This window comes from Mus caroli, chromosome 4, assembly GCF_900094665.2.
Source record: "Mus caroli chromosome 4, CAROLI_EIJ_v1.1, whole genome shotgun sequence".
NCBI classification, from domain to species: Eukaryota; Metazoa; Chordata; class Mammalia; order Rodentia; family Muridae; genus Mus; species Mus caroli.
The window spans coordinates 29,343,377-29,369,004 of NC_034573.1; the positions used below are offsets into that span (position 1 = coordinate 29,343,377).

The 25,628-nt window shown below is 38.1% G+C and overlaps 1 protein-coding gene across 1 annotated transcript in view; it reads right to left on the reverse strand.

Annotated features, from left to right (window-relative positions):
- The window catches only part of Znf292 (zinc finger protein 292), an 86,687-nt gene that overhangs the window by 23,283 nt on the left and 37,776 nt on the right, over nucleotides 1–25,628 (reverse strand). Inside the window, exons 2-6 of the mRNA XM_021161175.2 lie at nucleotides 21,907–22,061; nucleotides 21,644–21,722; nucleotides 21,407–21,542; nucleotides 8,232–8,434; nucleotides 706–842 (exon numbers count right to left, since the gene is read on the reverse strand). Coding sequence (XP_021016834.1) covers nucleotides 706–842; nucleotides 8,232–8,434; nucleotides 21,407–21,542; nucleotides 21,644–21,722; nucleotides 21,907–22,061 — 710 coding nt within the window. The remainder of the gene's footprint in view (nucleotides 1–705; nucleotides 843–8,231; nucleotides 8,435–21,406; nucleotides 21,543–21,643; nucleotides 21,723–21,906; nucleotides 22,062–25,628) is intronic.

A 25,628-nucleotide genomic window follows, 5' to 3' on the forward strand; every position in this document is an offset into this window, starting at 1 on the left:
AAAAAAAAAAAAAAAAAAAAAAATCTCTAAATTTTATGAATTCTTTTCTGCCTCCATAACATCCCACTTCACAGTAGCCAGGCCCTTAAAGAAAACTGAGCCCACACCTTCTCTCTGTGTGTACCTTTTCTTTTATTCTCTCATTCATATTCTCTCTCTCTCTCTCTCTCTGAGGTGGGGGCAGGGGTTGTCACAACAGTCTTCAATGTCACTGTAGTTACTGAGGCCACTTGCCCAAAGTAGCAGGTAGCATGGACTAGCATGCCCATATCTCCAGAGGAAGCACAGAGCACAGCCATCAGCATGGCCCCCAGCAGCAGCACACAGCTGGTCTCCTTGCTGCTTGGAGGGGCCAGGTGCCTCTGTCATGTGTCCTGCCACCAGAGGCAGAGGTAATCTCGGTCAGGGTTACGGCCAGAGGCATGGCGATAGCTGTGCTCCCTACTACTGCAGGAGGCCATCTTGATTATATCAATTCTTAAAATCTACTTTGTATTCTTATAATTGTTTTTATTTCTTTTTTAGACAGGGTCTCACTATCTGGTGCTGGCTGACCTGCAACTTACGGCGTAGGCCAGGCAAGACTAGAAATCATAAAAATGAGTTGACAATGCCACCAGAGTAATGGGATTAACGGCTTGTGTCAGCGCACCTGACCTCTGTTTACTAATTTAACACAATCCTTAGAAATGAGAAGCAACTCACCAAGCACAGTACATGTCTCCTTGCTGGAGCTGCCGCGACAGAAAGGCAGTGCACAAAACCAGGGCGCTTTTCTCATCGCCCTCCGACTCTAAGTTACAGATCATTTCTAACGCATCTTTGCAATCCACTTCTGAAATCTATAGAAAAAGGAAACAAAAACAGGTCATGAAGTGGCTTTAGGATACACACACACACAACAATAAATTTAATTTTCCTTTTGATACACACAAATTCTTATCAGTAAAACATATCAAAGTTATATACTATCATATGATAACTGAGATAAAGACTTGGCAAGTTATTTTTTAAAATAACCACTCTTTTTTTTTGTTTGTTTTGTTTTTTTCGAGACCAGGTTTCTGGACTCACTTTGTAGACCAGGCTGGCCTTGAACTCAGAAATCCGCCTGCCTCTGCCTCCCGAGTGCTGGGATTTAAGGCATATGCCACTGCGCCCGGCTATAACCACTCTTTATAACTGATAAATGTTAATACAGTATTCTGAGAGAGTACTAAAACCACAGGATGCCAACTACCTTCAGAATGCATGAATGTTCGGTAACTACCAGGAGTTAATTAATCATAAGCATCTTTTACCCATTAAATTGGATCCATTACCAGAGAAGAAAACCACAGCACTTTCACTGTTACTCTTTGACTCACTGATTCAAACCATTACTAAACCCGAAGACACAGAGAATGTAGTGGATATAGACTAATAAACTGTCTACTAATCTTAAGGGGAGAAACAACCCAGAGTATTGAATACAGCTCTATCACTGTATGAGGCTCCCTCATCTCTACTATTTTGCTTTTCATATAAACTTGCTCCAACTCAAAGCGTTGCTGGAAGTTCATATTCTCTAAAGGCAACCTGAATCATTTAACCTAGTGTTTAAAACAAATGTAAGGTGTATCACTTAATTATTTATACATATAAAACAGAATTACACAGGGACTTCTACAATTTGCTATAACAATAAACAAGGAGAGATTATCTTTTCTTCAGGAAATAGAAAGATTGAATTCCTAACGGTATACATGAGATGGAACTGAGGAATGAAGGCCATCAGCACCCATGTACCACAGGACTGTGGTTGTCTCTCCTGGCTGATAAGTCTCTCTCACAACTCATCAGATGCAAGCAAAAGGATAGGTGTTATGTGTGTAAGACTGATATGTGATTTTAAGGTTGATCAGTAGTAGTAAGTAGTAAAAGGACAGGACTGGGAAACTAGAGGTTTGGCATGATGGTGTTTGCAGACACATCTCAGCATTCAGGAGCAGAGGGGCAAGTAATTGTAATTTCTAGGCTGGGGTGAATTACAAAACAAAAACAGGAAAACACTAAGAAAATCATTGACTTCCCTCTTTGTGATCTAACAATGACTTGTTCTTAAAGATGTTAAGAAAGATTTTGTTTTTGTTTATGTGTATGTACTAGTGCCTACATGTACATATATGTACCATACGTGTGCCTAGTGCCAGAGACCAGAAGATGGAATCTGACTGATGGAGTTCTGAAGATGGAGTCAGGAGTGGTTGGAAACCATCATGAAGGTGTGGGAGCCAAGTCAAGGCCTTTGCGCTCAATCCCTCCCTCAGCTCTTTAGCTTACTAACAACCATTTTAAAATAGGGTGCAATCGGTAGCTTGCTCTGACCGAATCCTAAACTGTGATCAGACACATGGAGCCAGCCACCCAGGGAAAAGGCTGAATAAAGACTGTGTGTGTGTGGACCACTTGTGGTAACTCCAGTCCAGTAAGAGCTGTCAGACAGGCTGTAGCAAAGCTTTATCTGTAAGCTATGCCATTTACACAACCCAACAATCAAGGGTCCAGAAGATGTATGTTTATATAATCAGTATTTTAAAGTAGCTACAATATGTTAAACACAGCGTCAGACATTTCATGCACACTGTAATTATAATTTTCTCATTAGGCAGAGAGTATAATATTTTATAGATAAGAAATTAATTTGCTTACAACAATTAAGAACTAGACCCACAAATCAAACCATATCTGACTGACATCAAAGATCTAAACCCTTATCATTTTATTACATTATCTTTTACAAGGCTTTTGTTAATTTTAATTACTCTAATACATTCATCATGACAAATGTCAGATGAGCTGCAAGTTCTTTTTAAAAGCATTTTTATAACATGTTAATAACAGTAATGGAGCAAGATACTTATGAGGGCCAGCTTCTTCAGAATTAGCATGGATAATCGACAGGAGAGGCTGCAGGAAGACACTACCAAAGCTGAGGGTCACTTACCTAGATTGCTTGGAACCAGATATGCTGTACCTTTCAGATTTTTAAAATTATTTGCATATATACAATGAGATACTGGGTTTGGGGTCCAAATCTGCACATAAAATGTCCTTTCCCATCTTATACACATGCCCGAAGGTCAGTATCCCATGCAGTATCTTTAGTGTACCTGTGTCTTGCTGTGACCCATAACATGATGGCAGAGGTGGGATTTTTCATTGGTGGTATGTCTGTGTTCAAAAAGTTAAGAGATTTGAGGAAAATTCAGACCTCAGATTTGCTAACTTGGGATGCTCAGAGATTTAAGTTACTCAAAATTATTAATTTACTGACAGTCAAGATTTTAATACAGGCTTAGATTTAGTCTCATCTTCAGAATTCCACATATCTAAGTATATTGAGGTCCTAGAGTGTTAAACATTGTTTTTTACTTGTTCAAGTTTAAAAAAATTCATTATCTCTTGAAAATATGATATCTTTGAATCTCATCAGTTTCATCTAAAACCTGAATTCCTGTTGAAAGCTCATATGGCACCAATTGTGTAATTATTTCCCACAATACCTCCATTAAACTAACTCTTAATATTTGAAGTGTATGTGCTAGTTCCTCTCCCTCTATTTATATGTATCTGTGTGTGTGTGTGTGTGTGTATATATATATATATATATATGTATATGTATATGTATATATCACATCTATGTATATACATATGTAAATGCATACAGTGTACCAAGTGAAAAAGTTCATATCCTCAAAATATACAAAAACTTCAACTAAAGACTGTGTTGCTGTACTGTTACCCAGTGTATGTTGAACGTGCTGTGCACTAGCATTCAGAGAAAACAGTTCTGTGGGCTGCTTCTCTCCTCTCACTCCTATACAGGTTCCAGAAACATGGCCCTTACCTCAAACTTAATTTTTTCCTGATTTGCGAGAAGTTCTTTAAAAAAAAAAAAAAAAAAAGCCAATAGCACAGATAAGAGAACTAAATTTTAAATTAATGAGTGAATAGTTAATTTGTGGAAGTAAAATATAACCATTTGAAAACAATTAATTGTTTTAAAATTACAAGGCAGCATAATTCAGGAATTACCAATATATCACCAATTTAGGGACTATGTCCTATTTTTATAAAATAGGCCAAATTTCAAATGTAAGACTGAATAGAACGATCTATTTGTTAAAGATATACCTTGCTAAATCCTCTTATAAAGCAGAAATATAATTTTAGAATGTAAATAATGACTTTATTTTCATATGGTTCTCTGTGCTACTTAATAAAAGTATAAAACATTTAAGTAGTACTTCATGTTTACCAACTATATTTTAAAATATATTAATTCAATTTTCCATTAGTAGTCTCAAGATTACAGTTTGCTCAGCAAAATACGTTTTTGTATCATACAGAAAGAATTTTCAAGGCAAACATCATCACACCTAAAAAGAAAGTACAAACACCATACAACTAGCAATATTCCTTCATCAAGACATCCAGTGTCAGAAATGAAGGAATTTCAGGACACAGTCATTGTCATGGGGTTTTTTTGTTGTTGCTTTCCTGAATAATTTGTCTCTACCCTATTTACAATATGTAGATTCTTTGTTTTAATTCTTGATTTTTTTTTTTTAAAGACCAGGCACACCTTGAGCTGGCCTTGACCTAGCAATCTTCCTGCTTCAACCCCACCCCCACCCCCCAGTGTTGGGATTATAGGTCTGTGCTACCATTCACATGTCTAAAATATGTAGATTCTTAGAATCAATTCCACATCACTGAATTAAATGTATCAGTATATTTTCAAGGATGCAAGGAGGTTCACTTACAAGACACCAATCTAAATATCCACCTGTCTAGTTAAATATACCACAAATTTATATTAACGAACTGAAGTTATTACATGTAAACAGAACAAATTGGAATGAGGTCAGTAAAACAAAGTGTTGTCAGTTAATGACTGTGTGTTTTAAATATATAAAATATATGTGTGTAGGAAATGTAAGAAAAGTATTTAAGTTATATTTCTAAGTTGATTTAAGGGAACTCTGAAAAAACTCTTTGTGCTGGGGGTGTGGTGGTGGTGGGCAAGTGAATGACATGGAGTCAGCTGGAAGTGGTGCCTGTTGTCTCTGGCTGGCTATCGTCCCTGACTGTGTCTGCCTTCACCTCGGCCTCTTGCTTACTGCTGTTCCCATCTCATCACAGGAGCACTGGGATTATAGACATATAAAGGCTTCCATGTTTTGTCTGGGTTTACAGGATCTGAAATCAGGTTCTCACACTTGTGTGGCAAACACTTCACCCACACTCTCCATCCCAGAGAAAGAGGAGAGAGAAAATGATGACTAGAGAGAAAACAAAAGGGCATTCAAAAAACTCTTCCATGTTTATTCTAAAGATAGAATCAATTGAAAAACTGGAGGTAAGCTAAAGCTGCCAACTGTTCTACTAGCTCTGCCAAGAGTCTAAGAAAAGCTTATTATAGCAAACAATGAAATATGCATCCTTTCTTACAGCCCTTAAGTCTGACATCTAACAGGGACAGCAGCTATTACTGCTGGAAAATAGTTCATTTCTTGCCCACTGAATCATGTGGACAAGAATTACCTCAGGATTATCAATTTAGACAACACCTGACTTTTAATTAAATCTATCCCCATATTCTCTAAGGAACATGCTTTTAAAACTCAAATCTTACACACACACACACACACACACACACACACACACACACACACTAAAAAAAGAGAAAGAGGAGGAGAAAAAGGAACAAAAACTGTGAGAAGAGGAGGGATATACATACATACATACATACATACATACATACATACATACGTACATACATACACTTGTAAACACAATCCCTAAAGGAGGCAATTCCTTTGGGAAAGTTTCAAGGTGCAAATGACATGACTATTTTCCCTTGGGGCAGAAATAAGAAGACTGGTTGACAAATCGACTTTAAAACATTTTCCTCATATGGGACAAGAAACAGTTGCAAATACACTTCTTAAAACAATATTACAGGGGCTGGTGAGATGGCTCAGTGGGTAAGAGCACCCGACTGCTCTTCCAAAGGTCCAGAGTTCAAATCCCAGCAACCACATGGTGGCTCACAACCATCCGTAACGAGATCTGGCGCCCTCTTCTGGAGTGTCTGAAGACAGGTACAGTGTACTTACATATAATAAATAAATAAATCTAAAAAAAAAATAAAAAACAATATTACAAAAGTAATCTATTTCTAAGAAAATGGACTTTCCACAAGGATTTATCCATATACACAAACCTAAAATTTGTTCACTATGGCTGACAGTTTTCCTTGGTTGGAGGACACAGAGATCTTAGTGAACCATATTTATTAATAAGAAGATAAAAACAAAATAAAAGTTAATTTTATATGTTTAGTAAAAGAAATGCCTAGAATCCCCAGAGAGAATTTTTCTGGTGTATATCTCAGAGTAGGCCAGATAATTATAGCAAGAAGGAAATGAATTGCATATTTCAAGACCTGGTCATTTAAACATCTAGAAACACAGTTTTGAGACTAAAAACTCAGTTCAAAGGTAATCTAACAACCGTAATCTCAGACAGTTCTCCATTAGCAAACTTGATTTGTGCAGAGCTTGATTTGTGCAGAGACAGTTGCAAATACACTTCTTAAATTTACTGATTACTGCCTCCCACTGTCTACAAAACTCATTCTGCATTTGTTGCCAAACACACTTCAGAAGATATTTTAAGAAATTTTATTTCTTAATTAAATTCTCAGTTTAATTCTCATTTTCAACTAATAGGAAAGTTTCGGGATTAGATTTGCTCTCATACATGGTGATTGAAAAATGCAAATTGTCTGAAAATAAAAGAATCGGTAAAGAGAAATAGTTACAGACTAGACAATGTGTAAACTAACAGAGTAAGGTCCAAGCCTATGTTTTACTCCCTCCAGCCTACAGACTGAAGAAACCACTCTGGTTTTCCAATATTCTCACCATATCCAAGAGGCTTATTTATCATCTTAGTCCAAATTTGTACCATCTAGCTTCTTCATTGTGCAATCACAGGAAAAAGCACACAGCTATTACACACAATCTTTACCCTCATGTGACAATCACCCGAGGCAACCATGCTTCTGAACTCTAATTACAGGCTTCTCAGTCTACTGATGACTGTGCACTCTACCTTAGGTTCCAGCATTCCTTTTAAAGTACCAAGTCCACCAAACAGAAAGGTACTCTACTCTTGGCAATTCAGACTGGTACACAGTGAAATATAATCACGACTATCTTCATCAACCTTCTCTAATTTCTTCATGTCTTAAAAGACAAACCAACCAACCAACCAACCAACCAGTGCAGAGCCCACTGAGTGCTGCCCATATGTATGTGTGAGGCTCTTCACTGGAACATGTAATCCCATCAGTGGCCAGCCCCTTGCCCCACCTCCTCCATTGTCTCCCTCTCAGCAACTACACACTGCTAATAGCTCCTTAGTAAGAGATGGAACCTGGTGATAATCTGCCCATTCTGTATCAGAATTTTGCCTGCCTTAATCTCCACATATCCTTTATTTCTTTTTACTGCTCTGGAGTCAAGATATATAGCAGAAATATAAGACATTTAAAAACAGTGTTCATAGAGTACTACACTACTAAACTCTTACAGTTCAATACATTATTAATTTTTATCTAAATTATTTAAACACAAACTACTATGTCAACTTTTAATTGTAAAATTGAATGTACAAAAATATAGTTTCCTTTTGGGTAATGATTATACTTCTAGAACTTTGCAAATTCTACACTTGAATACAAATGAAGTATAAACAGTCTGGAAAAGAAACTAAAATTCTATTTACATAAAATAGGCAAGTAACATTTAATTTTTGAATGGTATATTTTGTTATATAGCATGTATCTATTTAAATACAGTCTATATATACAAAGATAATTTATATGACTTCTACCTAGTCTTATTCTTCTTGTTAAATTAGTCAGGTAAAAATACTCTTAGGTATCCTGATGTCAAATAAAAATGAAGTTATGACATAAATACTGCCATGACCACCACTGCCATGGCACTGTTGAGGGCACTGTCTGTCCCATATGATTCAAGTTGCCCTTACCCACAAACATACCACAGTATAGACAAATGTGCTCCATTATTTACAAACAAGGAAGTCCAAAACATTCTAATCTAAACTTAAGTTATCCACTTTAAAAAATAATTACTAACAAAAAATATACTCACCTCTTCAATTAGCTTTTCACTTGGAGATGATGTGCAAAGACAGACAAGGTAAGTTTGTTTAAAACTACCTTTTGTACCAATCTCAGGATGATCAGAACACAGCTTTGCTAGAGCGGTTGCTTGACTTAACTGATTTGTTTTGATTAGATGTTTAATTCTCATATCCAACAAGATGGGACCCTCAAAAGCTAAAAATTCATTCACTTAAAAAAACAAGACATAATATATTATTAACATTTTGTAAATCATTTGCAACACAAATAAATACTTTAAAAATTTTTTTAAGACACAGAAACTCAAACTATTCCCTTTTAGCAAGTTTCTACTACTGTCAGTAAGGATATCATGCAATATTCAACTTTATAAATAAAGGGAAATCATACGGCCCACCTTGTAGCAGGGTCTTACTATATTGCTTATGATGTCCTGAACTCTCTATGTAGCCCAGGCTGGCTTACCACGTGTGACCTGCCTGTTTCAGTTGCCCAGTTGTTAGGGTTACAGGAATGTGATACTATCCCAAGCTTGACAACTTTTAAAGTCACAGCAAATGTTTTAATACCTAAGGCCACATTTAAAATGGACTAAAAGGTTCCCCACCCCCGCTTTTCTTTCTTTCTTTTCTTTTCTTTTTTTTTTTTTTTCTTTTCTTTTTCTTTTTTGGAGACAGGGTCTCAACAGTGTAGCCCTGGAAGGTTTGGAACAATTAGATCAGGTTAACCTTGAACTCATGGAGATCCTCCAGCCTTTGCCTTCAGAGTAAAGGTGTATACCACCACACCTAGCTTGAATAAACTTCTTGCTTATACAAATATTTCTGCATCAAATTCTTTTAAAATCATAGTAAATCTCCCAATGCAGTTATTCTTCTTGTTTGTTTTGTTTCTCCATGTAGCTCTGACTGTCCTAGAACTCACTCTATAGACCAGGATGGCCTCTGCCTCCTCAGTGCTGGGATTAAAGGCATATGCAACCACTGCTGGGCCCGATGCAGTTCTTAAACAACCCAAAGCACCATGCAATTACCCATGTAATAATTACCCGTGTAATAAGGGTAATAGGGTATTTGGACAGTCTAGAATAAGAAATTCAACAAATACTTGGTTTAATGTTGACAATACACTTATTCTTTTACAAAGGGGAAGACTATCTTTTTAATTGGTGTTTTAAAATAAAAATCTGCACAAAAAATAGTTAAGAAGGGGGGAAAGTCCGCCAAAGGAAGAATCCATTAAATGCACTTGGGATTTTACTTATTTCAATATATTATGGCTAAGACAGTTAAGTACAATAAAATTCTATTCTTCTTGAGCCTGTGCTCTTTTGTTTCTCTAGAATATGGAGTCATTTTGCACCTGTGAACAAGAATTAATGTTTTAGCAAGTATGAATTCAAATACTTCCCTTAGATTTCTGTACCTGGATAAAAATCATGTTTAAACATTTCGTTCTTGCCTTTAGAAAATTCCTAGTAACCAGTAACTAAAATGTTCTGTAGCTGAAACACTGTATTCTCTAACTGTAAGTTCATGGAAGAAGTGTCTAGTGAGTAGCTGAGAGATGGTCTTTTCTTTCCCATTCAGGTCCTGCCTAGAACCTTTATTTAGTCTACCTTTCTCTGCTCTCCTAGAAAGTCACATCCATAAAGCACTGTGACTGTGACTCTTGAGTACTAAAGTCACAAATACTTAAACAATAACACAGAATTACACATTTAAACCATTCCTTCAGTCTAGCATTTGTACCTACAGTCACTTAATCTTTACACTGAACTGAAAGGAGGACATTATAAAGACTAAACACAGATGAATCAAATGTACAAGTATCTAGTGTCTTTATCTGATACAAATGTAATACATTAATTACATTTTTTTAGCTCTAAATAATCTTATTAGGACATTGATATTTCAATATATTTTCCATTGAGTTCATTATCAAAACAAATTCTAATAAAAGTTTTAAATAACAATTTACATAACGTTAAAAGAAGGCTATTCTATTTATGAGTAACAGACATTAAGAAAAAACAGTTATAGGTTCTTTTGTTTTAAAAAGGAAATTCTAGAGATACAAAGTCTGGGAATTATTGCAAACTATCATGGAAACTCATAACCAATAGGATCTGAACGATCACAGTAAAGAATGAATTTCAAAGTGGCAAGTATCTATCAAAACTGATGGCAGTTCCTAAAAGGTCAATTTCAAATAATCCCTAAATTGTTTTTGGAACAGAGTACATAAATCAAAATCACAACCTGTGCAGAATACTTTTTAGATCAATGTACTAAAAAAATAAATATCAGGACAAGAGATTTGGTTGAGGAGGTAAGAGCACTTGCTGCTCTTTGGGAACATCCGCATTGCATCCCCAACACAGTAGCTCACAACCATCTTTGTAACTGCAGTCCCAGGGAATCTGATGCTCTCTGCTGACCCTCCCAGGCGATAGATACACATGTGGAGCACATGCATACATGCAAGGAAAACACAAGCATAAAACAATAAAATAAATCTAAAACAATTTTTACAGAAATGTTAGTCTTAAAAATTCAAAATGCTAGGCACTTATGTTTTAATGATGGAAACCAATAGCCCGCTTAAGAGACGTATATCTCTAGGGAGCACAGAGCACAGGGGCAGAACGGACTTTGTGTGGTTAGTGTCTGTAGCCCCATCACTCAGCAGAACGAGTAAACTGAGGCACTCACCAACAGAATGATTTCCCTAAGCCACAAAATCATCTCATGGCAGAAACAAGATTAGAAAGTGTTTTCTGACATCTAACTTTATCAATCTTTGTAGGTCCAGAGAGGTAAAGACCTGTCTGACCACTGTACCTGCTTCTAACTTAAGAATTATACGTTACCATCAGTGAACAGTTGGGAAGGAAGACTGCACATCCCACAGGTGCTGCTTCAGATGGAAGGCTCCACTAGCACTAGACTGCTCTGCTAAGTCCCTTCTCCCAGCTCCTATACCCTTCCTCCTCCTTCCAATCCTTCTCAGTACTTGGCATCATTCACAGTCTCCAACCTCTGCCATGGCTCTCCCCACACGACTGTGATGTTAGAGCAATGTGTTTAGTACTCACATTTCACTTTCTTCTATGCTTTTCATATACAGATACCATAAAAAATAAAGTTAAATTATAGTCATGTTTAATCTGTCTACTTTCTTTGCATCTACCCTTCAAGAGGAAAAGGGTGTAAACTGGTTTTAAGCCTATCAATATAGCTAAGTAACAAAACTGCAATCTAGGTGTATGATGTTCAACCAGTTTAAAAATCTTCTTTCCATTAGTGACACTTTTATCAATAATAAATTATCCAGGTGTGCTGGCACACATGCTTTACTCACGCAGCTGAGTAGCAGTCAGATACTCAGGAAAGTGAGTGTCTGAGTTAAAGTCCAGGCAGGGTTACAAAGTATGACTTTGTCTCAAAAGAAAAAAGAAGGAGAAGGGGAGTGAGGAGGAGGAGAAGAAAAGGAGGAAGAAATAAAGATACTTTTAAGAGATAAATAAACCACAGTACAAATACTGCGGTATGTAAAACAATTTGTCCCACTGCTCTTGATTTTCCCACAAAAAAAAATTTAAAAAAATGAGGCCAACTTATTTATTACTAAGTGCACACTCTCACGCCAGGCTTAACAGCTGGTTTTGTGACATCTTTGATGCAATGCTCCTGAAGGATGATTAGTCAGTCACAGACAAAGGACGTTCCTGCTGGACAAGACAGTAACATGTGGAAGACTAACACTTGAAAGGCTGACAGGAAGGCTGGCATGTGTTGGAGGTCGTCCTGGGCTACACAGTAAGTTCTAGACCCATCTGGGGTATACAGAAAGACCAGCTCAAAAAAGCAAACGAGAAAATTCCCACGAGGGCCGGGGGGTACTATATCACACAATATGTAACATATCCATACCTACATCTACTTAGCTATCTTCAACTCAGAAACTAAAGAGTCAGCTGCAAAAAAAAACAAAAAAACCCTGTATGAATAAATTACTAATGTATCCAATTCATTTAGTCCTTCGCCTATTCATTTCCTTCTACTCTACCATCGATCACTGACTAACCCCATCCCAAATCACTAGGCCATTGTAAGGGGCCTCCTAATTCTCATGGAGGAATCTAGGACACTAAAGTCTTTAGCTGCTGCTGTTTGTTTCAGCTTTTTAATTTATTCTGGTAATTTTATATATTTAATTTAATATATTTTGGATATATTCATTCTATTTCATATCCTTTCGCATTCCAACTGGAATGTTTTTCCAACAAATAGTCTATTTTCATGTCTTAAAAACAAAACCAAAAGGGCTGGAGAGATGGCTCAGTGGTTAAGAGCACTGACTGCTCTTCCAGAGGCTCTCTGAGTTCAATTCCCAGCAACCACATAGTGACTCACAACCATCTATAATGGGATCTGACTCCCTCCTCTTCTGGAGTGTCTGAAGACAGCTACAGTGGGTAGTGTACTTACGACAAATAAATAAATCTTACCAAGTACTACACACACAGATGAAACACTTTTAAACCTCTGCTGACAGGTGGAGGCAGTCCTGTCCATCCATCCTTTACTGAGCAGTTAGTGGAAGGTGAACAGCTCCGGCAGAGGAAGGAAACTCCTTTTTTATGGTGTGGGCACTTGTAGATCTCCCTTCACCCCCAACAAAGCCCAATGTGATACTGACATGAAACAGGCACACAGATCAGGTAACAGAAGAGAAGTCAGGAGAAACTTTACCACCTACGATCAAACCATCATCGAAAAGTGCTCTTAAGATATGACTCAGTGGACAAACAAGAGTCTCCTCATCAGTTAGTGCTAGAAAAACATAACGAGTGATGCCGGACCTTTAATCTTGTACCATTTAAGAAAATTACCTTTAAAAGCATTAAACATCTGAACGTAAGACTCAAAACTACACTTCTGTACTAAATCATGGGAAAACTCTAAATGACATTGTATTTTGAAATTATTTCTTAGCAATTACACCAAGGAGACAGGCAATGAAGACAAAAACCAAGCAGGAGACTTTCACATTTCTGTTCAAAGAGAATAGTCAGTAAGCTGAAAAGGTAAATAAATGATGAAAACATTTACAAACCATACATGTGATCAAGGATGACTCTGCAAAGTAAGAACTTAGAACTGAAATAAGCTCTTATTTTAAATGGCTATGCAGTGAGGAGCTCTTCCTCTAAAGATGATATGCAAACAACTAATAAGCATAGAGAACATTAAAACTTAATTGGGAAAATGAAAGCGTCTTCATAGCAGCAGGCTAGGCTAATGAAAGAACGAAAAGGGTTGGTGACAATACGGTGAAACCAGGACTGTAACATCTTATAAACTCTAGAGTAAACAGTACAGCAGGCGGGCAACAAAGCATCCATTTTTGGGATATTACCTCAAAAGAACAGAAAGCACAGCTTCTGCGACAGTAGTACCCAGGTTTATAGCAAAAAGTGCTAACTAGTTTTATGCCACCTTGAATTAGGCAAGAGTCATTTTGAAAAAGGAAAACTCAATTGAGACTAGAATGCCTCTGCTGAACTGAGCTGTGGCATACTTTCTTTCTTGATGAAGGAAGCTCAGCCTGGATGGTCCCACCCCTAGGCTTGTGGGTCTGGGAGCCAAAAGAAAGCAGGCTGAGCAAACCAGGAGGAGGAAGCCAATAAGCAGCACTCCTCCATGGCCTCTGCTTCACTTCCTGCCTCCAGGTTCCACAAGCTATAAGATGAAATAAAGTTTCCTTTGAGGAAGGAAGGAGAACAGAGAATTGCTGGATTTGAGATTCAATAAAAGGCTGAGAAGCTGACAACTAAATTAATTATTTCACTAGAGAAGCACAGGAGGGAAATGCTGAAGAACTCAGTGCGGCAAAGTTTTGTTTTATAATTACATTTTTATATTTAAGAATGGTAGATAGAGGGGCTGGCGAGATGGCTCAGTGGATAGAAGCACTGACTGCTCTTCCAAAGGCCCTGAGTTCAAATCCCAGCAACCACATTGTGACTCATCCCACCCCGCCCCCGCCCAATGAGATCTGATGCCCTCTTCTGGCCTGTCTGAAGACAGCTACAGTGTACTTATGTAAATGGTAGGTAGAGAAGAAAAGCAAGCTCATGTCTAAAGATGTGCAACAAGTATCAGAGCTCAGTGCTAACATGTGAAAAGTTAGTAACTAAACTCCAAAATGAAAATCATGCAAAATATTAGAGCGCTAAAGCTGAAGGAGATGGTGTCAGGGAGGTGCCTGCTGCTTACAATTAGGTATTGCTTATTATAAAAGGAGAAGTCGTCTCTTAGGAATTGTAGTAAGGCTAACTTGAAAGAACAAAGAAACTAATGTGAAACTGAAATTAATGTTCAAAATGAAGCTGATGGTGCATTTTCAAAGCAGCAGAAAGGAGATGTTTTTCTAAATACAAGCCTGAGAATGGCTTGTGACTAATTAATTCAACACATGTAGGTTATAATTTTTAAATAAATTATCTCAAAACACATGAAAAACCCATAGGTAAGACATGAACCATGACATCTAAAGAAAAATCCAAAAGGAAAATCTCTGTGATGTGCTATTGGCTGATGATGTTTTAGATAAAAACATAAAAAACATGACTCATAGCACTAAGGAGCGGGCCTTTAATGGTAAGACCTGCTCTATCAGTGGCTGTTAAGAGGAAGGCTAAGATAGTGTAAGCAAACACCCCCACAAAACTTATAACAAAGCATTTGTATGTCACAACTGTTAATAGTCAACAAGAAAACAACAGTCCAAAAAGTAGGCAATGATACGAATAGATTTTTTATAAAACAAAAAAAATACAGATGACAAATGTACATTTTTAAAAGATATTGAATATCATCAATTACTGCAGAAACACAAATTAAAATAAAATATTGTGGTATCTGCACAATATCCATCAGATGGCTAAAATATCGAAACCAGACAACTGCTAGTAAAGATCTAGAGTCATAACAATTATCTGACAAAAATACAAAATTCTATATAAGCATTTTACTAGACAGTCTAGCAGTCTCTGAGAAAACTAAACAAAGTTTTCCACCAAGATATTCTAACCAAACTCTAAGGATTTGCCTAACTCATGTGGAAACTCACGGAAACTTACATATAAGCATTTACAAGCAGCTTTGTTCAAACCACTAAAAATGATGGTGGCCAGGAAATAAATGAATCATAGTACATATGTACAACAACATGCTAACCAGTGAGAAAAGGATTAACTAGTATGTCACACAAAGACACAGGGAAATGTTAGATGGATACTGTTATGTCAAAGACACCAAGTGGGAAAGGCTGTAATTATTCAGCACAGAAAAGGCCAAACTACAGGCAGCACGTGGATCGGTAGTTGTCAGGTTTTGTTGAGAAAGGTGAATGGGTGATATATAGATTTTTTTTTTTAGAACAGTAAAACTATTATGGATGTATATATAACACAGTTTCTGACTTTATAGAATTTTATAGCAAAAGGAATGAATGTTAACGTATTTGGATTCCAAAATTTTGGAGGCACAATAGTCCAGGTTAGACTGGAATGTGACAAGTAAACCTAATGGTGGCACCAAGCTACAACTTATCTGCCTACCATGAGGCAGGGGCGTGTGAGTCCCACTACTGAAAAAAAGACAACTCAGGGAGGGAGTCTGACTATATGACAAATGTCTACAGATCCCACATTAAGAGATGACGCGACAATAACAAGTGTGTAGTAATGCATTAGTACCGTAGCATCCTAATATGTTCATAAATGTACTACACAAAGACTAGTTTGTTTATATGTGTGCATCTGTCCAGTGACCCACATATTGGCTTCTGATACTATTCTCCAAAAAAAGAAACAAGGGAAATATTCAAGACAACTCTGGAACAGCTTGTAATGGGAGAAAATAAGGAAGTAGCTCATATAAAACACAAAGCTCACAATGCTAGGGTTATATCAACGCAATCAGGAATAGTCTCGCCAAAAGCTACAGAAATTTGAGCAATAAAATACTGTAGCATTCGACTAAGATCAAAATGTTTTTAAAATGTCCATGAGTACACACTAATATTAAGTAAATGAGCAAGCAAGTAAACAGGGAAGACATAACTATCTGCAGCATTCTGAACAAAAGATACATGGGGCCTCCTCTCTCCAGGAGGCAGAGGGTGATTTCCTACCTCGTAAGTGTGGGATTTACGAAGGAACATCCTTGAAAGGACACAGCATGGGAGGAAGATTAAGCTCAGAGTACGGAAAAATGACACACTGTTCAGCTAGGTAGACTGTCAAAAGTCTTCCAACAACGGTTAAGTCATGCTGATGTGATGACAGAATGGTATTGTCCCCCACTGTGGTCCTTCCTCCAAAGTCCAAAGCCCCATGTGATCACAGAACACTGAACAAGTTTCAGTGAAAACATTGCACAAAATATCTAAACCAGCACTCTCAAAACCATCATGTTTGTAAAAAGTAAAGTCTGAAACGCTCTCATACCAGAAGGGAGCTTGGAAAGATGACTAATGTAGTGCAGTGCACTGGCTTGGATCCTGGGACAGAAAAAAGAATGAAGCACTGGACTTCACTAATACAGTATTTATACTGGCTTATTAATTTTGTTCAATGTACTATACTAATGTAAGACATTAACACCTCACAATCATTCTGTAAATGTGTAATTTAAAAATGTGTAATAAATGAGCCTGGCACTGAGGCTCACCAGTGTTAATCCTAGCACCCAGTAGGCAAAGAAGATACAGCAAGTTGGAGGCCAGCACATCTCAGAGAAAAAAAAGCAATATAAAGAATAGATGAGCCTTTCCACCGCGGCCTCTGCCGAGGCTGCTTGTGTCCTGCAGAGCTCCGAGCACGTGTGGTGCCCAGCTGCCAGTTTGAGACGATGTCTGCCCTGGATGACTTGAAAGTAGGGTGGTCTTCACCAGGCTAAAAGAAGTAATGATCCACAACAGGGTGCACTGTGGTTCTAGATCTGAATGAAATCGCGTTCATCAGGACTTCAGGTTTCTGACAACACTGTGTTTTGAGTAATGTATATATGGTCTCTGTAATGTAGAGGTACTTCAGTTCAGATGGGGAAAGTTGAGTTTGCTTTAGGATTGCAGAACTGCGATGTAATTCCAGAGAATGCTTGTAACGTCCAGCTACGCTTTGGCAGATGAGGCAGTGAAGGAGCTCACCCATGGCCACTGACCTGCATCTCCAGCTATAATTTTTAGAGGGACTAGATGGTGTCTGGACTACATGTGGCTGGCTACTTGCTAATTAAAAAGGGATTTCAGACATCTATTTGGATGGTAGCCATCTTAGGACAGCTTAGAATGTTCTGGAAAGTTTAGGATATTGTTTTTTAAAAGCAAAGTTTTATATAAAGGTTCCTATAATGGCCCAGATAGTAAGTATTAATACTGTCTTTGGTTTTGCAACTATGTTGCTTTTGTGTGAAAAGTAATGAATGTATCATCAAATAAATGAACATGGTTATATTCCAATAAAACATAACTGATGAACACTGAAAAAAAAAAAAGAATAGATGAAGTCAAACTTACTTCAATACTGAACGTTCTTGCTTAAGAGAACTCTGAACAGTAATTGTGATCTTTCATCAAATACTTAAAGAGAAAAGTAGAGAATCGTGGCCCAGATATAAAGAGAAATAAGTGTGTTTTACTAGTAAGGCAACAATAACTAAATAACCTGGATAAAAAACAACTGAGAGCAGCTAAGAAGCCAAGAGTATGTGAGCACCTGAGTTTCTGAATGCAGCCATCCCCACCCGATCCCCATACACAGCCTTGTGCAGACTAAGCAGGTACTTACCAACCAGGTCTGGATTTTTTTTTTTTTTTTTGGAGATAGAATCCCAGAAAAGAGCTCAGAATGGCCTTCAGTTCAGTATGTAGCCCATGCTGTTCTAATATTTAAGATCATTCTCCTCTAAATTGCTAGAATTACAGGTATATACTATCATGGTTGGCTCTAAGATGTCTTTTTATGGTTATAACTAAGGACCTTGATTAAAAAGCTATCATATAGATCTCCTATTGATAAAACTGAGAAAGAAAAATAGCTTGAATAATAAATGCAGTGCCCAAAGGAGCTTGGTAAGGGGGGGAGACAGAATGGATCAAGTACTGAAGTTAGCTTTAAAACATTATTTATGGAGGACTGAAGAAAAAGCTCGGCAGTTAAGAGCACGTGCTGCCCTTCCAGATGACCCAAGTATGTATCCCAGCACCCACACCAGCCTCAAAAAGCTCTTGGGGATCTAATGGGGCTCTTCTGGCCTCCACAGGCAGACTCTCACATAAATAAAATTAAAATGCATCACTTATGTATTTAAAAAAGGTTTAAGAATGCAGACTGGGGACATAAAGAACAACAGTGAGTGGGGCTGAAGGAATGACTCTCCAGTTAAGAGTTCATACACTCTGGCAGAGAATCTGCGTTTAGTTTCCAGCATCCACACAGGTGGTGCATAACTGTCTGTAACTCAAGTCCAGAAAATTTGAAACCCCTGACCTCCTGGGGCACCCACATATGTACGTACCCAGAGGTACACATATAAAAAACTGAAAATAAATTTTAAAAAGAAAACCAATCTTGTATAACTAGTGATTTCAATGACTTACCAAAAACATAACTGCCATCATACTAACTTAAGTACACATTACTACAATGAATGCGGTGACCTAAAGCTCACCATATCATATTTGGGATACAAACTAAATGCCAACAGAATGATTCAGTAGAAGAAAAACATATTATCTAAAAGATGAGGGATCATGACAGCAGATGTCCATGCCACATCAGGATTTTCAGACTGTATTAAAAACAAAACTAAGGGCTGGTGAGATGGCTCAGTGGGTAAGAGCACCCGACTGCTCTTCCGAAGGTCCAGAGTTCGGATCCCAGCAACCACATGGTGGCTCACAACCATCCGTAACGAGATCTGGCGCCCTCTTCTGGAGTGTCTGAAGACAGCTACAGTGTACTTACATATAATAAATAAATCTTTAAAAAAAAAACAAAAAACAAAACTAAGCATGAAAATTATAGTGGCTTTAAAAAATCTCAGGTGTGGGGGCCAGGGAGATGCAAAGTACTCTCTGCTCAAACATGGAGGTCTTGAGATCGAGCCTTAGCACCTATATGAAAAGTTGGGCCTGGTGGTGTATGCTTATAATCTCAGTGCTGGAGAGGAGATAGATAGATTCCTAGAACTCACTGGCCATCAGTCAGTCTAGCTGAATGATGACCTACCTAAAAGTTCAAAAGGAAAACTTATCTCAAAATATATAGAGTAGACACTCTGCTCTTAAGGTATGACACTCAATATTATTCTCTTGCTTCAACAAGTACTGGCATACATGTCCATGATATATATACAATATATATGATTTGTGAAACACACACACACAATTGCAGATTTTGGATGAAGCTCAAACGGAAGAGTGGTTTCTTCTGACTTAACAAAATGCTACTGAGAAGCTAATCCTCCACTGGCTGCAGTTATTTTATTAGGCCAGTTGTAAGAGGATATAATTCTAGAGGAAGCTCAGGACCCAACGTTAACTGTTATCTCTGCTTCACATCACTACAAATGTGACTCAGAAGACAACCCATCTTTTTAAGCCTCCACTTCCTCCTGTGAAACAGACAAGGAAGTCTACCTGTATCAGAGAACCATTTTAAGACTTATATTAAATGACACATAGAAATACACACCTGCATGCTATTATGAACTATATTCAAAATAACTTAGTATTAGAAATTAATCATGTCGGTGTTAACCTCTCAGAGAGAAATGCAGTATGTCAAAAGCAAAGAACCTAAGACTCGCTACTCTAAAATTGTTGTTTTAAGCATGAGGTTCAGTCAGAAAGGGTGACTTTTGACTCTTACTCCAGCATTAAGCCTGAAATTCCAGGCCACTTTCAACTATACAGTGAGATCCTGCCTAAAACACCACCAGCACCACCATAACCACCAGCACCACCACCAGCAGCAGCAGCAGCAGCAGTAGAAAGTAAGATCTACTTTCCATCTCTCTAAGGTCTCGGTACTACAGAGACCTGGATGTCTTTGAAGGAAGGGTAACACTCCAGCAATCAGGAAAGCTTGGCCAAGGTGGCAGAAAAAGGAGGGAACCACTTGTCTGAAGAAATGTTTATAGAGATGAACAGAAACGCCTTCTGGTAAATTTCAAAATATCAGTAGAGAACAGTAACACTGGCTTATGGCCCCAGACTTTACTGTCACAGAGCAAACTACCTAGACTTTGCCAACAGTCACTAGGAAAAACAGCAATGATGAAAGAGGTAGACAGAAATAACTATATGCCCTTCCTACTGGACATGCTAACTTCTTATCACTCCAGTTAAGTATCAATTCAATACCTTGGGTGTAGGGGAAATCTAAACAAATGTCCACAGGCTATTTTCTTTTTTCTTATTTTACTTATTTTGGAGAAAGGGTCTCACTATGTAGGCCTGGCTGGCATGAAACAATCTACATAGGCCAACCTAGCCTCACACAAAACTGTGCACTTCTGCTTGCCAGAGCAATGAAATAATTTAAAGAAAACCTACCTGTGCAGCTGTTCTTCATGGTATAAGCACTACAGCACTCTCAGTTAGTGCTAGTCTTAGTACCTAGTACTAGTACTTAGCTACCTACCGCCAGTTTGAATAATCCTTATTGCCTGATAAACTGATTCATAAAACACAATAAAACTGACCAGTAATCTGAAAGAGTTAATCTTAGAAACAGAATGCTGAAGAGTCCCACCAGCGACTGCTCGCTCTCTCTGAGGAAAAGCGTTTACCATCTTCCTTCTGCTCTCCATCTGTGAAATGAGCTCCTCAGTACATATAATGATTGCTATCTACCAGAGCACTGCACAAAGAGCTCTCCTGATGAAAACAAGTTGAGGAAAATTGTAATTTGGGTTATTCTAAATTCCTATAACTACATCTTCCCCCACAAGACTTTGTAGGGCTTTAATTTAAGGCCTTCAGGTAAAATTATATGGGCCTCATTTGATACATCTTGACAAGAGTTATATCCAAACAAATTTAAATATTTGTTTTTCATAGGCTAATGACCTTCTGCTTTTCTTTCTCTCTCTGGAAATTTACCTTTCTCTTTATCCAGTGGTTCCTGGGAAAGGATAGTGGAGAGCACTGCGTTTTTCCACACCCCAGTCTCCTGAGCTAGAGTAGCTAGGAACTGCAGTTCACAGCTGCCGCTCTCCATCAGTGTCTCATGCGCTACCTACAACAGTAAATAAACACAGCATTTAGATGCTTTACAGTTTAATCGAATAAGTGAATCCAATTAAACTACATCTGTGGTAAGTAGGTAAGTATTCTCACCTGTACCAAGGTCTGAAATTGTTCCCACTGCTTATCTGACAGCTCAACAGGCAGACACAGTAAAAGTTCAACACAGCTTCTAAAACAGAAACGGATAAAACTGATTATTGAAAATAAGACAAAAATCAATAATCCTACTCTTAGAGTCTTTATTAGTTATTTGAAATAACTCTATTTTAAATTAAATATTATAAGACCTGAGCCATAAAGTTTAAGGAAAAGTTAATTATGGTGTTTGATTCATTTTTCAAAGTTCTACTCACAATGCCAAACGTTCCAGCACCAAGGCTACACTTTCACACTCAGAGGTAAGGTATGGTCGAGCTTTAACGTAGCTCTGGATGGCCACTGTGTACACCTCCAGCAAAGGTAAAGGGTCTTCGGAAGTCTTCCATTTCTCTGCATATTCAAGAAGTGTCTGTTTTGGAAGGAATAATAGAACATTCAAATGTAAATAAAAAAACATATACTGACTAGTCACTGATGTTTTTCTAATTGTTTTGAACAAAAATGTCTCCAGTATGTCTCCAACACGGTTGTATCTCATGCTGGCAGCCAAACTCGGGAATGCATCAATTTCCCAAATCATACTTATTTTAAGACATGGAGAAGTCATGCCAATAGTTGAGGGAGAAAGAAAAACTTTCTATGTTATAATCAAACTAACGGAATTCATGTCCAAACAAAATAGTTCTTCAGAGAATACTGTAAGGAAGAGGTAACACTGGAGAGGGAGGGAATTAGCACAGCCAAGAGAACAGACCACAGAAAGGAAAACGGAAACTACAGTGACTGAACACTAAGGGTTACAGCATCTGCACGAGCACACACACCCCCTACTGAAAAGAACTCTAAATGTTGATGGTCTCAACTAGCCAATAAGAAGCATGAGATGAATGGATTAACAAACAAAATCCAGAGCAGGCACGGTAGCAAAGACCTGTCATCCCAGGAGGCAGAAGCAGGAGGGTCTGAATCTTGGCCAGACTACTGGACACAGCCAGTTGTAGGACAGCTAAGACTACAGAGACTTCTCAAACAAAACAACAACTACAACAAAAAACCAACTTTCTGTTGTTTACAAGAAACTTTAAAGATGCCTTAAAGACAAAGGATAAAAAGAAAGTACCCCAAACAAATGGGACGAGGAAGAAAAGTTGTCACTATCCTAATTTCTGATAAAACAGGCTTCAAATGAAAATTAATCAAAAGAGATAACAAAGGCACTTCATCCTAGTCAGAGGAACAATTAACAGAGAAGACATTACACTCCTAAACGTATATGCACCAAACTCTGGGACACCCAATTTCATAAAACAAACACTACGGGAATTAAAGATGGATTAGCTCCAACTCAATACATACAGGAGGTGATTTCAATACTCCATTTTCTCCTATACATAGATCCAGAGACCATCGGAATTAAATGACACCAGACACCAAAAAGACCTAACAAGTATCTACATACTATTTCAGTCAAATGCCGAAGAATACACATTCCACTCAGGAGCCCACGGAAGCTTTTCTAAAAATGGAACATATCCTGGTACATAAAACAAATCTTAAGAAGTTCCAAAAAAACTTGAAACAATTCTGAATTCTGTGTCCTATCTGACTACAATGCAATAAAGGTTTAAAAATTCAACAGCAAATGAATGTCTGGTAACTATACAAACTCATGGAGATCAAACAACATATTACTAAATGATAAGTGGGTCAAAGAAATCAAGAAAAAATGTAAAATTCCAGAACTAAAGGGACATGAAAGCACAAGTGAGCAAACACGCTCTGGAGTGTTGTTCTAAGGGAGTTGTAGCTGTAGGTCCTACGTTTAAAATTCAAAGAGCGCACAGATAAATGACTAAATAATTTAACTCAGGAATTTGGAAAAAAAAGAAGAAATAATAAAAGTCAGAGTATAAATGGAATAAACACAAAGAAAACATTATAAAAAAAAATCAATGAATTAAGGAGCTAGAGGGGAGAGGGAGGGTAAGTATGATCAGCAGCAACTTGAGCTAATTAACCAAAAGAAAAACAGACAAAACCAAAAATCAACAGAATTAGAGATACAATAGACACACAAAAAACCCAGAATACTAATAGATTTTAAAACTATACCCATTTAAATTAGAAAATCAAAAAGAAACGGAAACCATGGGAAACCGTGGAAGAAAAAAATCCAAGAAGAGCTCAACAACTTGAAGGGACCTATAACAGTAATAAAAAGCCTTCCTCAAGGCTGGAGAGATGACTCAGTGGACAAGAATACCTGCTTGCTCTTTCAAAGAGGACCAGTATTTGGATCTGACCTCCAAGGTTCCTGTAATCATAACTCTTGTGGATCTAATGCCCTCTTCTGGCCTCTATAATGGTGCTCAAATGCACATGTACATACATACAAACAGAAACACGTAAATAAAAACCAAACATTGTAAAGTCATCTGAGCCTAGGTCCAGCAAAACTCTACCAGGATTCTACAAAGAACTACAAACAATACCTCTTAAATTATCGAGCTGGAGAGATGGCTCAGCCATTAAGAGCACTGGCTGCTTGCTCTTCTAGAGGTCCTGAGTTCAAATCCCAGCAACCACATGGCGGCTCCCAACCATCTGTAATAAGATCCAGTGCCCTCATTTGGTGTATCTGAAGACAGTGACAGTGTACTCATATAAATGAAATAAATAAATCTTTAAATTATCAAAAGAGAAACAGAAAGAGCATTTTTAAACCCCTCTATGAAGGCAGTATTGTGCTAATAACCAAATTCACGTAAAGAAACAACAACAGAAAACTACATGTCACTATCCCTGATGAACAGATGCAAAAATCCTCAATAAAATACTTATATGCAGCCGGGCGTGGTGGTGCATGCCTTTAATCCTAGCACTCGAGAGGCAGGGGCAGAGGGGCAGAGGGGCAGAGGGGCAAAGGCAGGCAGATTTCTGAGTTCGAGGCCAGCCTGGTCTACAAAGTGAGTTCCAGGACAGCCAGGGCTATACAGAGAAACCCTGTCTCGAAAAACCAAAACAAAAAACAAACAAACAAAAGACTTGTATGCTTAATATAGGCATCAAAGATCATTTACCTTGAGTAAGCTGGCATTATCCCAGAGATAAAGGGATGATTCCACATATGTAAATTAGCAAAAGTAATAAAATAACACAAATCGGCAAAAATCACATGATCATTTCAAAGATGCAGAAAAGACATCTAACAATAGCCACTATGCAGTCCCCTTTACTGCACACCCACAGGCTCGGGCAGTCAGGTGAGTGTCAGGTGTCAGTAATAAGCATAGCAGTGATCCTACCTCACATACTACAGGGATGCAGTGCCACACGTATGTGTCCCATGCTGTGCTTATGGACTAGAGCCCTACACCATGGACTCAGTGAGCTCAGGGCCCTTCCTTCTGCAGACCATCATCAGGCTGGGTAACTTCTTAGGATACAGGAAGACTGGAAACAAATGGGCCAAAGCACTACACAGAAGGCGCAGAGCTGCTTGAGTTGGTGTTGGACACTGAGAGGAAGGAAGCTGAGAGCTGTGACTGCCTGCAGGGCTTCTTAGCTGACACAGTCCCTGGGTGGGGAACGGGTTGTGAGGTGAGTATCCCTCCTTATCAGCAAGATCCGAGAGGAGTATCCAGAAAGAATCATGAACACCTTCAGTGTAACACCTTCCCCCAGGGTGTTACACTGGTTGAGTCCTATGGTGACACCCTTTCAGTCCAACAGCTTATTGAAAACATAGATGGGGTCTATTGTACGGATAATGACATGTGACTGACTGGCTTATCATATCTGCTTTGAAGCCTAAAGCTGACCATACCTACTTATAAGCCTCCTATTTGCCACCACAAACAAGTAGGGTAACCACTTGCCTGCAAAAACGGTACCCTCTCCCTGCCAATACTTCATGCCTGGCTTTGTCCCCTTGACCAATTGGGAAGTCAGTAGTACCCCATGTGGACAGTGCCTG